Source organism: Biomphalaria glabrata, chromosome 3 (genome assembly GCF_947242115.1).
Source record: "Biomphalaria glabrata chromosome 3, xgBioGlab47.1, whole genome shotgun sequence".
In the NCBI taxonomy this organism is placed as follows: domain Eukaryota; kingdom Metazoa; phylum Mollusca; class Gastropoda; family Planorbidae; genus Biomphalaria; species Biomphalaria glabrata.
This window is the reverse complement of record NC_074713.1, coordinates 1,598,661-1,613,896: the sequence shown is the minus strand read 5'-3', so window position 1 is coordinate 1,613,896 and position 15,236 is coordinate 1,598,661. Positions and strand designations below refer to the sequence as shown.

The following is a 15,236-nucleotide window of genomic DNA, read 5'->3' as shown; positions in this document are numbered from 1 at the left end:
AGGGCCTCCGATTGGTGGGGGCATAGCTGCATAGCATAGAACTATCATGTTTTTTTTTGTTGTTGTTTTTTTTAGAAGAAAAAACAACTCTGAAACCCAACTCTAACCTGACATTAGTTGGGGAAAGTAAAGGCGGTTGGTCGTTGTGCTGGCCACATGACACTCTGCTTATTAACCGCTGACCAAAGAAACAGTTGACCTTAACATTATCTGCCCTAGTGATCGCAAGGTCTGAAAGGGGAACTAATTTACTTTACTAATAGAGATATGGATTAAGGAGGACATATTCTCCATTTTGCTGTCGTGTCCTCCTGCATTGGCCTACATTATGAAAATGTCCTCCATAACTTCTGGTTGAAGCACATGACTGATACATAGAAGTGGCATATTAGTTGTTGGTTTTATTTTTTACGAAACTTCTATCAACTCACTGTGTATGTCTGGATGGAAAGTTGAATACGTGATTTCTCCCAATTCCCATTCTCGGATCAAGTTGTAACTTTGCACAATTATTCATTGTCGATGACAAAAGATGAATCCATCGAAAAATTAGCCAATTATTTTATCAATTAGTTGTAATAAATTAATTTTGTTTTTGTATAGAGACAGTACTAGCTAAGGAGAGAGAAACTTTGTGTAGACAATTAGGTCATTGGCTACAAATTCGAAACTAACAAAAGATAACTTTAGGCCTAAAGCCTATTTTTTTATATCTAAAAACGACTAGAGCTCAGTAGCTAATTGACTTTTCATCACGGAATCTCGAGACCGCCGATTCAAATTCATGCTCGAGAACTTTTTTTTTCAATTGCCTTTTGAAAAAGCAGCACGGAACCCCCCCCCCCTTTTTTTTCCGCCCCCCCCCCCCCCCAAAAAAAAAAAAGGGTCCGCTAAGGTGATTGAACCATAGCTCACTGAGCAAGCTAAAAGCATGCCCTTAACAAAAACAGTAATAAAAATACTTCTAAATGTATTGTTAGCCTAAGTGCTATGTGAAATTAACTACACGATGGATTCCAAAATTTATACAATTTCAATCAATATTAGCTTTGGTTTTTGTTTTTTTTTTGCATTTTCCGTCAAAAAGAATTGTTCGTATGTTCTGGTCTGTTACAACGGAGGAAATTCCAGCTACCGTCGCCTCGGCGTGGCGCCTCCGTGGAAACGTCCGCCAGGGGAAACGGATAGGCCAAGTACGGTAGCACACATGGCTCTCAGTACGGTCGAGAGACTGTACACTGCACGTGGTAGGGATGTAACAAAGGCTCGCTAACCCTTCCAACCCCACCATCGATTCGTTCCCTAACGGGGGCCATACGCGCTGTGATGGACCCTCGCACGGGTTCGGTGGGACATTATGGGCATACGAAAGGCCCCCACGCGGCTCGGCCTTCGGCCTCGTACGAGAGGGGGAAACTCGTGCGGGGCTCAAGGGGGTCGTGTCCAGCGACATACCGGACGTGAATATATGATCGTTTCGGATAAGGCGGGATTTCGGACAGAGGTATTGGTGAAGAGCCGATGCCTCATCCTGGCCATGGATAAAGGCCTTTCCTTGGTCAAGAGGTCCTTTAATGGGGAGCTGGACGTTCTCGGACCTTCAGGACATCTGTATCAGGTCTGTTACAAAGAGCTGCTGAAGATTTGATTATTTTTTATGTTGCTGTCATATGGGTGAAATCTTAACGTTGAAAATGCGTTTTCGCTAATCTACCTTCGTTGTACAAAAGTGAGACTCGACTTTGACAAAGCAGGGGCCTAAAATGTGAAGAAAGTACTCATACCGCTCCATACTTTTTCATTGTATGCCACAAAGAAAAATAATGTGAAAAGTCGCTTTCTATGAGAAATATTAGTTAATTAATTGGTTTTAGGGTCTATGATTTAACTCACACGTTTCATCAAATAAAGTGTAATCCTAATTTTTAAAGTTCACTTTGTCTTTATTTTTCCCCAGCTTTTTTTTTTTTTTTTTAAAGTTTGTCCTCCTTTTTGCCTTCCTCTTGGCGTGTAGGTGTCAGGTAACCCTAGATGTCATGTTCTGTGCATTGGCGTACCGTGCAACATGGCGTGTGAAGTAGTTCAATGCTCCCGGGCCCAAGAGTAAAAAGGGCCACATAGAAGCCATTTTAACTCTTTCTCTCCTAACTGACGATACCAGCACTGATTCCACCAGAATCTGGTAAATAATTACGGAGAGAAAGAGTTAAGAGAATTGTTGGTCACTTTTAGGAAAACAAACACGCGTGTTGAGTGCCGCAATAGGTCACTATGACTTTAACAAATTAAGTTGGTACTGAATTTAGTGGAACGAGTCTAATGACATTATAGTAGCCTACCTGTCAAAGGTGATAGCAGTAGGCCTTCTTTAAAAAAATGAAATGTCTATTTCTGAATGCACTAATAAGTATAAGGCTACACGAAGACTCGATTTCTTTATTCTATCACATTCTTAATTCTCTCCTAACTGACGATACCAACGTTGATTCCATCAGAATGTGGGTTAAATAATTACGGAGAGAAAGAGTTAAACCCCCAGCTCACGGGTAAATATCTACGTCATACTGGTTCTCGTGTTGATCTAGACTACCCCAGCACGTGTTTCCTGTGTAAAAAAAAAAATGTTTATGGCAGTGGAATCGAGTGTTTATGTATATTGATGAAACTATCGAAAAATCAAACAAAGCATTACTGTGGTTTATTAAAAGAAATTTCTAAAGATCAATTAGGAATATATAAAACTAAAATGTTATTTAACATTGGTTAGGCCAATAATAGAATATGCATCCTCTGTTTGGGACCCCTCAACTCAAGAAAACATTAAGAAACTGGAACAGACACAAAACAGAGCAGTGAGATTCATAACAAAGGAATATTCACATTTGACTAGAGAACACCTTCAGTAAAAATCAATACATTTAAAAAGACACAAAGATTCCTCATCCCATATGCTAAGACAAATTTGTGCAAATGCTCTTTCTTCCCAAGTGCTATTAGAGCATGGAATGGGTTGTCTAAGCCTAACAGGAAAACCAGTGACTTGGCAGAATTTAAGTCATTGGTTAACATGCAGGGCTTGATGCATGACGCATAGGACGTAATCATCTTCTTTTTTGAAGTAACGTCTATATTATATAAGATAAGATAAAATAAATAGTCAATTATAAGTTCGCAGGCTGCAAAAGTAGTTTAGCCTACTTACATGACATAATTTTTGCTGTACACTGTAGCGTTTTATGATTTACAAACTGAATGAATGGACAGGATGTTGATATAGTCGGTTTCAGGCCTTTTCGCATATGCTTACTATAACAGACGATTAGACGATCTTCAAAATAAGAGATTTTTTTTAAAAGGGACTATAGATTCTAGATCTACGTTTTTGAATCAAATTTGTTGTTTATATAGACTTTAATGATTTTTTTGACATTTCTTAAATGAACTCAAAATAAAAACTATAATATATATCTAGATTTATATAGATATTATATATATACTAGATCCGATAAGTTTTTGTAAACTATAATAAGTTCCTAAAAAAAAAAGGGTTCAAAGGTTAGATCCGCCCAACCATCAAAGATGACCAATAAGAGCGAACTGGGTTTCTCGGTCAGACTGTCTCATTGGCTGGCTTCGTCTAACGGCCGGTAGGCCTACATTGTATAAACAAAGTGAAGTCAAGACTTACTCTTGTTGATGCTGTGCACTAATCGGCAGTAGTGGAAAATTGGTAAGTTATTGATAGACCGAGATCAGATATACAGTGTTAAGTTCTAATCTTAAATTTCTAGCTCTCTACATTTATGTGCAACTTAGATCGAGTTCTTTATGTCGATCTGTAGTTCTAAACTTCTAAAATCAATGGTAAACATAATAGTGACGCCATTTGACACGGAGGTGAACGTCGTCAACATGTTGATGAGTTGATCTCAATAACTAAACTAGATCTAGATCTAAATTTAATACTATTAGAATCTAGTACCATTGACATTAAAATTATATTATTTTTAATTTGGTTTTCATTTCACAACGACTAACGCATTGAGAAGATGTTTTTGACAAAAAGGGGAAAAAAAAAGTTAACATTTTAAAAAGTCGGTCGCACAGTTTTGACCTAAAACTGTGACCGAATTTTCACAAAACTTTAAAATTTATTTTCAGTTACTGGTTGTTAGTATTTTCTTTTTTATTAATTATATCTAAAATCTTAGTCCTATAAAGCATAATTATATGTTTTACTTAAAGCTACAATAATGACAATCCGACAATATTTTGGATCACCAAATAGTCCGCTACGCGTTGTGATATGACCGTATTTTCGTAACCTTCTTTGGTCAAGGCCGTGAATTTCCCTGGGTTAGGCTTTTTTTTTTCCCCCATCACATTTGTAAAAAAAAAGTGAGGCATTAGATCTAGATTTAAAATTACTATTCATTTATTTTTTAATCTTATTCTTTGATATTTAAAAGTTATAATAGATCTATAAAGAAGAATCTACATCATTTTTTTTTAATCCAGACTTTTATTTATTAAAGGCGCAATGAGTCGTAGATCATATTCATAATCATGTTTCAATTCTGATGAAATGAATGAGTATGATTTTGTCTTTTGAAAATTCAGATCAAATCTAAATTTACAATGTACCTTCCTAGATCTATCATTTAGGTACTTATAGCAATGCCAGTAGGCTAATAATTTAATTATAATGAATCACTAGATCTTTACTTCACAGTAAACAAAATAAAAAGTTGCCTTATATTGCATTGTTTTGCAATAACTTTGGGCACTTTGGCTTTAGAGATATTAAGGTACCAGCTTACTTTTAAAAGATAGACTCAACTTGTAAGTTTGAAATGAAATATTTTTAAAAAAAAATACATATTATGCATAAAAAATTGTGAACCAAATGATTATTGTAGTAAATGAGCCAGACAGTTTATATAGATCTTGTTATAGGTTTGAAATAGTACTTGTTTTTATATAGTAGTGTAGTTTAAATTATTAGTGGTTAAACATGGTCTACCTATTGCAGTTTATAAGCAAACTTAAGATAACCTGCAATGTCCTGCAATCAGGGATATTTGTTTTTATTCATAAAAAAATTTATTGAATTTAACACATTTGCATTTTACAAATACAAAAGAAAAATCTAATAAAATGCTGAGAATGACACAAAGATAAAGACACATTTCTTATTCCATATGCTAGGACTAATTCATACAAGTGTTCCTTCTTCCTTAGTGCTGTAAGAACATGGAAACGGTTGCCAGGAAAACCAATGATTAAGTAGAGTTAATGTCATTGATAAACGTGCTTGACTAGATTGACTAGATGAAATGTGTATGACATAATTATCTTCTTTTCAAGTAACGTCTGTAATTTATAAGATAACAAAAATTTGTATTACATATTAATACATTTTTATGTACATTTTAACTCTTCAGAAAACGTTTTTGTAGATGATTATTTTTAGCTTGAATTAATGAAAGCATTCCATAGCAGCCCCATGCGGTGGCTCATCAGTAAAGAGCTGGGCTTTTAAACCAGGATTGCGGGTTCGAAACCTGGTGAAGACTGGTATTTTAAATTTCGTGTCTTTGGGCGCCTCTTAGTCCACCCAGCGCTAATGGGTACCTGGCATTAGTCAAGGTGATTGTTCATTGTGCTGGCCACATAGCACCCTCGTTAACTGTAGGCCACAGAAGCAGGTTACCTTTACGTCATCTGCCCTATAGATCACAAGGGCTGAAAGGGGAACTTTACTTTACTTAACTTTGATTTATCAAATAATATTTGTATTTCTGTAACATTCAAGGTTCTAATCAAGTCTTATATTTTGCTACTAAAACAATTAGGTGAAAAGAAAAAAAGTTTTAATCATTACCTGTGAAGAGACAAAAGCTGAGCTGGTTTGGTCATATTGTAACTATCAAAAGTCATTCTTCAAGGTACAGTTTAGGGAGCACAAACGAAGGGTCATCCAAAGAAAAGCTGGTTGGATAACATAAAAGAATGGACTGGCCTTTCTCTTGATATCCTGCTAAGAACAGCTGCTGACCGGGAAAAATGGAATGATTTGGTTGCGCTGAATGTCACAGCACCCCTACGATGAAAATCAAGGGACAGATGAGATCAGTGGAGGAGGGATTGAAGATTGAATACGAAGAATGTTACGGTCATAATGAGGATCATATTACCTGGCAAGACTTTTGGCTGTAAACACTAATGACATATAAAATAGAATCAGCATTCTGGGTGCATGTGGGTTTGTAAGCCCCTTCCCTCCAAAAAAGGATTCAAAATGTTAAATGTGTGAATTCTGTGTTGCAATAATTTTAAAACACGCTGGAAGTAAAAATACACTTTTAATTTCCAATGAGAATGAAAAAAGATATGTGTATTAAATAGAATACATTTAGAGGCTTATAACTAAGTGGGTATAAAAGAAAAAAAAAATCCATTTTGAACGTAAAACAATCATTCCAATGAAAATGTATTTAATGTTAGAAATATGAAAATTGAAAATAAGTTGGAATACTTTTTTTATATTTTTCTAATATGAATTTTTTTTGTTTGTTTTTCTCTCTAGATTTCCTGTTCACAGAAGTACACTTTGACATTTATAGTTTCTAAAACCTGGCATGGACAAAAAGTGCATTTAAAAAGCATCACTAGCTGTTGTTGTTTTTTTTGTAAACAAACCAACATGGAAGACAATCAGCAACATGACACTTCAGGGGACGTTGAAAATACTGACAATGAAACAGTCGAGCTAACAAAAGGGCAAGAAAGTTTGACAGAAGAAAAACGGCCCCCTGGCTTTGAGAATATGCCTACAGGACTTCCGCCGATAGATATACACGAGCTAGCCAAAGTTCTCAGGGACCCCAACATGCCATCGCAGAAAATTATGAACGAGGTTGCTGACCATATCATCAAAAAGGCTTCCCAAAAAGATAACAGCTCCACTGTTGGGGATGGGGCTTCAGAAGGGATGAAGAGTGTTGTGGATTGTATCATCGAGGTGTGTCTAAAACAAGATGATTCTGATGATTCCGATGAGGATGATGATTATTATGAGGATGAGAAGATCCTGCGTGAAATACCGTGTAAATTCTGTAATAAGATATTTAACAGCAGTATGACTTGCAAAACGCATGTCCTAGTAGCTCACCCTCAGCTGGATCCATCCGTCTTGAATATTAAGTATTTGTCGGAGAAGGATGTAAACAAGAAAAATTCGTCTCGCAGGAGATCGTCAAGATGTTCATCGAAAACAGAGGGTGATGTTAAGCAGCCGAATCTGGTTGAGGCGCTTGCTCAGAATGAAAGCACGCAGCTCTCAGTGACCTCTCCAGAAACACCATTACCATGTCTTTCTGAATCAGTTCAGGGTGCTGCAGAAAGTACAGTCAGTGGTCAGCAGACAGGTTTGGGTTCGGAACCTGTTGCTGATCTAAACGTTCCTGATACAATAGATACCTGTGATACCACCATCAGCGGCTCTTTGACAGAGTCTGGAGTTAGATTGGAGACTACACATGGCAGCCCTAGTCATAGTGTGACAATGGACTGTGAACAAGGAGATAGCCAATTCCAGTCTAACTCACCACCCAAACATAAGATGCTAGAATCAGAAAACTATGCAGAGACAGCATCTAAGAAGTCCAGAGTCGAGTCAAACTTGGATGCCCCTCCATCATAAAACTATTTATAATAATTTATTTTCAAGTACATAGTTTGCTGTAATGTTCACTTCATGTCGAGACTATAGAGTTGTTAAATTATAGTTACTGACCTCAAGATGTTTTCAAACGGAGCACTTTTATGTAATAATGACATGCATAGTATTTATTTAATAATTATTTGTCTTATAATTTATAAACTGAAACCCATGTATGTAATTTTTTTTTCCTTAATGCATTAACAAGTACAACTGTAAAAAGAAATGTTAAGTATTTTTTTTTTTTAAGGTTATTATGTTTAGATCATTGTTGGTGCTAGGCCTGTAGGTATTTTGTTTTTAACACTGATAGGTATACCAATGCTGCTAAGGGGAATTAAAAGATTTAAATTGTAAATTAAAATTTAACATATATTTAAATTCTGTGCTTTTAGCGAATTTAAAAGTATCTGCCTAAACAACTGTCTTAACTTGCATTCACAAATTTATTCATATTTTTCATATTCATAATTTCAATGTCCTCGCCATGTTTTTGTATGTGTCTATTATGTCAAGGCAATGATAGACAAAACATTTTTAACGCAGGCAGAAAACTAAAAGGAACTATTTTGATAGGCCAGAGATTTTTGTTTAAATATACAGTGAGAATGATATTTTTAAAATATTTAAATTAAAAAAAAAAAAAAATTTTTTTGAAGGTATAAATGTTTTGATAATAATAATGGCAATATTTTCATTTCCGGAGATTAAGGATGAGAACAGTGATTACAGAAACCAAGTTGCGACCCACTGCTTATTTTGGCAAAGCTGTTGTCTGCTGTAGGTCTATTAAGTTTTCTTTTTTATCTTTTTGACGGCAAGTGATTTTTTTTTTTGTAATAGTTTATTATAAATTTGGTCCTAATTGGGACATAGTTATTATTAAAAATGTACTGATACGTCAGTCGATTTCTGATACAGCTTTTATTTTCTTTGTTTTTTTTTTTAATGTTAAATTTTTTGCAACACTGCTTACAAATCTATGAAGATGAAAACTTTGCGTAAAGCATGAGCATGAGGAAAACCCTTGGAAATAATTTTTTTTGTAGAGATTATTAGAATGCAGTTCAATCCACTGGTGTACTTTCAGTACTTCAGAGTTCACATTAAAATGTCCTACTGAAAATATCTAAATCTTTGTTTGTTCAAATCTTCTAAAGCTTTTTGAAAACTTGTTTTAAACATGTCATACTGTTTCCTGAAATTATTTTTATAATTTCTAAGGTTGCTTTCTTGAGGTGGGCATGGCGGCCGAGTGGTTAAGCGCTTGGCTTCCGAACCTGGGTTCGAATCTCGGTGAAGACTTGGATTTTGAATTTTGGGATTTTCAGAGCCCACCAACTCTAAAGGCGGTTGGTCATTTTGCTGGCCACATGACACCCTGCTCGTTAACCATTGGCCAAAGATAGGGAAACATTTTTCTTGCTTTCTTGAACAAAAACTTAGAATTTAATCCCATGAAATGAAACAAATCTTTTTGAGCTAAACTGGCTAAGAAATCAAGTTTTTTAAAAACTTTTTGACCCCAGATGTCATCCATAAATGAGGTTTACCTTGTTATCTAAGCATTTCATTTGTTCATATGACAGAAAAGATTAATTTGCATTCAAAATTTGAATTATCACATAGTTATGTTTTTAATTATCGTTATAAAATGTATATCAGGCCATAATGAACCTTGCATTGGGCCAGAGCTGGCCCCCCACATTTGCAAATGTTGTGATTTGTACAAGTTGTAAGGCTGCACAAGGATTGGGATTGTGTCTAAGATTGTGTCTAAGATTGTGAAGACATTGTGTTCTAAACAATGCAAATCAATTCTATTGTCATCACATTTGTGTTATCAAACTGTCACCGAATGAAACTCTGCTCCTGTAATTCTATTGGTTGATGTCACTGAATGAAACTCTGCTCGTGTAATTCTATTGGTTGATTTGAGGTGTCCTAATGGAAGAAGGCGGTACAATTAATAGCACAAAACTTACACATAAACTCAACAGGCCTAATGTGCCATTGAAAGAAAAAAAAAAGGCTACAGTATAAAGTATGGCTTGATTTTTGTTTCAAACAACCTACCTATTATTGTTTGTTGTTGTTTTTTTGGAAGGAAGGGGGGGGGGGGGCACCCGGTTCTATTGTTTCTATGTTAATTCTTAGAACCCATTTCTTCTGGGGCAAATCTTGTTGTTGGGATACTGTAAATATGTCGATACAACATGAGACTCAGTTAAAAGTGGCATACTTAATTTTCATCCATGAGTGTCATAAACTTAAAATATTGTATGCCAACTTTGAACGAAATCAATGAATCTTCTGACTTTGTGACCTTTAATGTGCATCATGTAGATTGAACCATTTTATTGACTTTATTTCATGACCTTAGGTGTTATATCTTCTTCTTTATAAAACAGTCAAAATTATTTTGTTGCAAATGTGACCAAATTTTGTTTTCTTCAAAATCTTCCTTAGGGTAGATGGTATGAAGGTTTATAGGAATGAAGCCCAATTTAAGTTTGTATTTCTTTGCTGTTGATGTTTTTTGTTTGTTTTGTTTTCTGTTGTTTGTTTGAGTTTTTCTTTAAATTTAATGTGATTGTTATTTCATTTCGTCAAATTTATTTGAATGACTATGTCGAGGGCTGTACAGTAAATAGGACTTTGCTCAGACCCTGTGATAGAGTCCATAACTCGGTAGGGCAACCTTAGCAGTGCCACGGATAAATTTGTAGGATGCGCTGATTGAGACAAAAGATTCTCTTTATCGCGCATCTCTTCAAGGTGCGCGGACTGGGGTGGTGCCCCTAAGGCAGCTCCTGAACTCAGAAATCTGTTTATCCAGTGTTTTCTAAAAAAAACTCGTTTTAAATTACTTTGGAGATTTGACTCGCACACTGACTGGGGCATTGTTTTATATTTCCACAGCCGTCAGACATTTCTCCAATAACTAGGCTGTCTATTTCTCCAAGAAGCTTCTGATTTTCAGACTGGCTACATTTCATTATGATTTTAACAATGTCGAAGCTGACATAGGGTTCAGGGTGTGATCATACGTGGGGGCATTGTAACCTTCACACACCTCTACCAAAAAATGAATAAATTGTAGGCGTTATGCTAATAAGTTTATCGGTGGGCTACAAACTGAGACATCTGGCAATGTCCGTATGCTGTGTCGCCCAATAGTATAGGAGGGCCATCTATGTCATTTGACCAGAAGACTGGTTTAGTCACGTGATAGTAAAAGTTGCAGGTTTAGCCCCCCAAAATTCTGTATGTTAAAAAATGATTTACCTTTTAGCTAGTTCTTTGCCTGTGTGGTGTTCTTACTTGTATTGATTCTGTTGGTTCTATACGATGTGTTTCCTTATATTGACAATAATTTCTTGTTTCGTTTATACTGTTAGGATTGACATACATGCAAAATTGATTTAGCGCTAGACTTTCTATTTCTAATGATGTTTATACCCAAAAGTCCATTGCAAAAACTAACATCTTCCTGAATTGTTATCACATGGGTAGAAGCTAAGTCTGATTCTTTACTTTGAGTTATCACATGGGTAGAAGTAATGTCTGTTTCTTTACTTTGAATTATCGCATGGGTAGAAGTAATGTCTGTTTCTTTACTTTGAATTATCGCATGGGTAGAAGTAATGTCTGTTTCTTTACTTTGAGTTATCACATGGGTCTGTTTCTTTACTTGGACTGTATTATCACATTGATAAAAGGGCCTAATGTATGAATTTTTACTTTGTGTTATCACATGCATAGAAGTAATATCTGTCTGATTCTTTACTTGGACTGAGTTCTCATATGATTCCAAATGTCTGCCTTTTCATTCAGGATTAGGTTTAAATGAAACGTTTTTTTTTCAAGATCTTATGATGTTTTATGTGTGTGTGGGTATCTTATAGTTTCAATACACATTGGTTTGTATGTCACATAAATCATAAACCTCTAGATCAGGGGTTCTCAACTTGTGGGTCGCGACCCCCTTGGGGGGGGTCGATTAACTATTTGCCAGGGGTCGCTTAAGACCATCGAAAATATGGATTGCTATTGTCTACTCTTCTGTTGCTGTATTTGTGTGTCCGGGGGGGGGGGGGGGTCGCGGCAGAGTGGGGGATTGTAAAAGGGGTCGCTGAGCTTAAAAGGTTGAGAACCGCTGCTCTAGCTGAAAACGAGGCATTACTTCAGAGGCTCAGATGTTTCACGAGACTAAGGGAATAGTCCCTAGAGCTGCCACTTGTGATAAGTTACTTGCATTTTGTAGACTTTCATTGAATGAAATGAATGTTCACTTTTTTTTTGTCTTGTTGTATTCCTAGACACATATGTATTATTGATCGATGTCCCTAACTGATGTCTAAACCTAAGTTTAAATGTTTTGTTGGCTAATATGAAATCTGAAAAACTCGGTGTTTGTTCCATGTACACAGCTATTACAATGAATTGTGTTTTTTTTTGAGCACAGAGCAGGAGTGACCGTTCTTGATTCATTCTCTCTTTTTTTTTTTCTAAACCAACTATGACGTAACAGAGTTTGTTCATTCATATGTATCGCCATGTTGTTTTCGCTACTCTAGCAAAACCGGCGTATTTTTTTTTTGTTCTGTTTTGTTTAGTGTGTTAAGTCTCGATTACTCTTGGCCTCAGTCCTGACCACTGGGAGACCACTTTAGGATTTCACAAGGCTTGGCGTTGGCACCAACCCTTTCACGGACTTTATCCGAGGTGCCTATCACGTACTACAAACTAGGAGCCATTATTTCCTTGCCCATCGTACCCCATGCATGTCTTGGGAAAACCAAACAAAACACTTAGCATTGTGGTCATGTTCTTTTATCTTAAAACGTTCGTTTGTTATAAGGTGTTCGTTTGTTGGACAAACTGTTTTGGAGAGTAAGATTCTGACCAAGAACTAATATTCATTCTATTTATAGACATGTAAAATATGCAGTGTCAGGGTTCATTTCTATTTTTTTCAGGTGTCAGAGAGTACACGTCGTAATGACGTCATTTGCTTGTATAAAGAATGAGTCCCTTAGATCTGCCAAACATCGAGGTCGATATATTTTATTTTTTTCCTTACCGAAAGCACCAATCATTACAATAATTTAGTACTGCAAGTGTGATTGATATTATTGTTATTCTATCTGTATGTACACATTACAGTGTTCAGTTTATGGCTGTCATGTAAAACAACACGCCCCCATAGCGTGTCTTTGACAGCGTCAATGTTTTAGTTTTTTTGTCTGATCAATATGTCATGACTAAATAAAAGATGTTTTGTAAGAGTAGATAATGGATGTGTTTGACTTAATCAGTGGATGTGTTTGACTTAATCAGTGGATGGACTTAATCAGTGGATGCGTTTGACTTAATCCGTGGATGTGTTTGACTTGATCAGTGGATGTGTTTGACTTGATCAGTGGATGCGTTTGACTTAATCAGTGGATGTGTTTGACTTGATCAGTGGATGCGTTTGACTTAATCAGTGGATGTGTTTGACTTGATCAGTGGATGCGTTTGACTTAATCAGTGGATGCGTTTGACTTAATCCGTGGATGTGTTTGACTTGATCAGTGGATGTGTTTGACTTAATCCGTGGATGTGTTTGACTTAATCAGTGGATGTGTTTGACTTAATCCGTGGATGTGTTTGACTTGATCAGTGGATGCGTTTGACTTAATCAGTGGATGCGTTTGACTTAATCAGTGGATGTGTTTGACTTAATCAGTGGATGTGTTTGACTTTATCATATCAGTGGATGTGTTTAACTTTATCATATCAGTGGATGTGTTTGACTTAATCAGTGGATGCGTTTGACTTTATCAGTGGATGCGTTTGACTTTATCAGTCGATGTGTTTGACTTAATCAGTGGATGCGTTTGGCTTAATCAGTGGATGCGTTTGACTTGATCAGTGGATGCGTTTGGCTTAATCCGTGGATGTGTTTGACTGGTGTGGGCTGAATGTCTGGAAACTTGGATTTAACCTTGTCGATATATTTTTACTAGCATTAGACTTAATTATATCTTGGCGCCCCCCCCCCTTTTTTTTCCCACAAAACAAAATAAAAACATCAAGAAAACTTGAGGTGAAAAAAAAAGGGGGGGGGGAGCTAACTTAAAGCTTAGAATGCAGATCACGTGATTCAGACTGCCTTGCTACTGTTACTATGGGGCCTTAACATTTCATTGTGTATCTTTGCAGTTTTCAATAAACAGTTCTGATATTTTAAAGCTTCTGTCCAACACATAGCCAAAGCTCAAAGTAGATTACTGAAAACTAGCAGTTTATATTAAACATTGGCCGGCCCATTCGCAAACTTGCCGCTATTAGCTGTCAAAAGTACGATTTGATGATTCAGAGCTATAGACCTATAATTGGATCAACTGTTATTCATCTCACTATTTCGTAGGCTGACAAATGCTACTGAGGGATCTAAGATGCTGAATAATCCAATTATGAAATCAGGTTTTCTTGTAGTTTACAGGCGCTGCTACAGGATAGACATTAGAAACCATTCTTAGCAGAGTCAAATGCTGGACTTTTAGAAGGCATTACTCTGATAACTAAGACTTCGAATTCCATAAGGGCCCCCAGCTGGGCCAACCCCAACTAATACCACGGGAGTGATCGATAGCCCAAACGGGTGCCTCTAGAGGTGAGCTTGAAATAAAATCAAGAACACACACCCCTACGCACACACACACACACACTTTTTTTTATTGTTGATTTGAAATTATAAATTTAGCCCAGTAATAGGAGATAAATGTTTTTTTTCATGACACATACAATGACATTTTGAATGACATCCTCTTATGAAACGGCGTAAAGATGAGACGTTATGAGTGACAAATTAAGTACAGAAAGGTCACACAAAATCTGAAAGTAGGCCTAGATCATCGGGGTTTCTCAAAGTGTAGTCTGAAGTGCCATCTCACTAGTCATATGGGTGTCTGTATTGCTGAAGAGGAATTAGGGGGGAAAATGCTTAGAAGCACTGATCTACAACACACTGTACAACAGGGATTCTCAACTTGTGGGTCGCGACCCCCTTGGGGATCGATTGACGATTTGCCAAGGGTCGCCTAAGACCATCAAAATGGTGGAAAGTTATTGTCTACTCTTCTATTGTTGTATGTGTGAGGGTGGGTGGGGGTCGCGGCAGAGTGATGGATTGTAAAAAGGGGTCGCCGAGCTTAAAAGGTTGAGAACCGCTGCTGTACAAGCAGTTTAGGAAAAAAAAACTGCTCATGACATATTACATTGCGCAGGGATAAGACACAGGAAGCATGACCTCAGACTCGAAAGTTAACACTGCGCAGTGCCTGATGGGATGCAAGCGAATAAAAGTGCGGCGTTGCGAGTCAAATGATAGAACGCACAGCTTTCCGTGCTGGTGTATCAATGCGCCTGCTGTGTTGATATGTGTGCATGTGTTACACTCTGTGACACTCGGTGTGTGTGTGTGTATGTGTTGATGTAATTATATCGCTCTACAGCTGAGTGG

The 15,236-nt window shown here is 36.7% G+C and overlaps 1 protein-coding gene across 2 annotated transcripts; it reads left to right on the top strand.

Moving 5' to 3' along the window:
• The first annotated feature begins 3,625 nt into the window (after positions 1 to 3,625).
• Positions 3,626 to 13,022, top strand: LOC106058267 (uncharacterized). Of its 2 annotated transcripts, none has more exons than XM_013215641.2 (2): positions 3,626 to 3,730; positions 6,590 to 13,022. In XM_013215641.2, the coding sequence occupies exon 2, from the start codon at positions 6,707 to 6,709 to the stop codon at positions 7,703 to 7,705; it is 999 nt and encodes a 332-aa protein (XP_013071095.2). In that variant the 5' UTR covers positions 3,626 to 3,730; positions 6,590 to 6,706; the 3' UTR covers positions 7,706 to 13,022. The 2 variants fall into 2 exon arrangements, with proteins under 2 accessions (XP_013071095.2, XP_055878825.1); XM_056022850.1 differs by lacking the exon at positions 3,626 to 3,730 and adding an exon at positions 4,146 to 4,167.
• Positions 13,023 to 15,236: the final 2,214 nt, after the last annotated feature.

What these genes read in the sequence shown, in the direction of transcription:
- LOC106058267 (XM_013215641.2), top strand. Translation starts at nt 6,707, where the DNA reads ATGGAAGACAATCAGCAACATGACACTTCAGGGGACGTTGAAAATACT.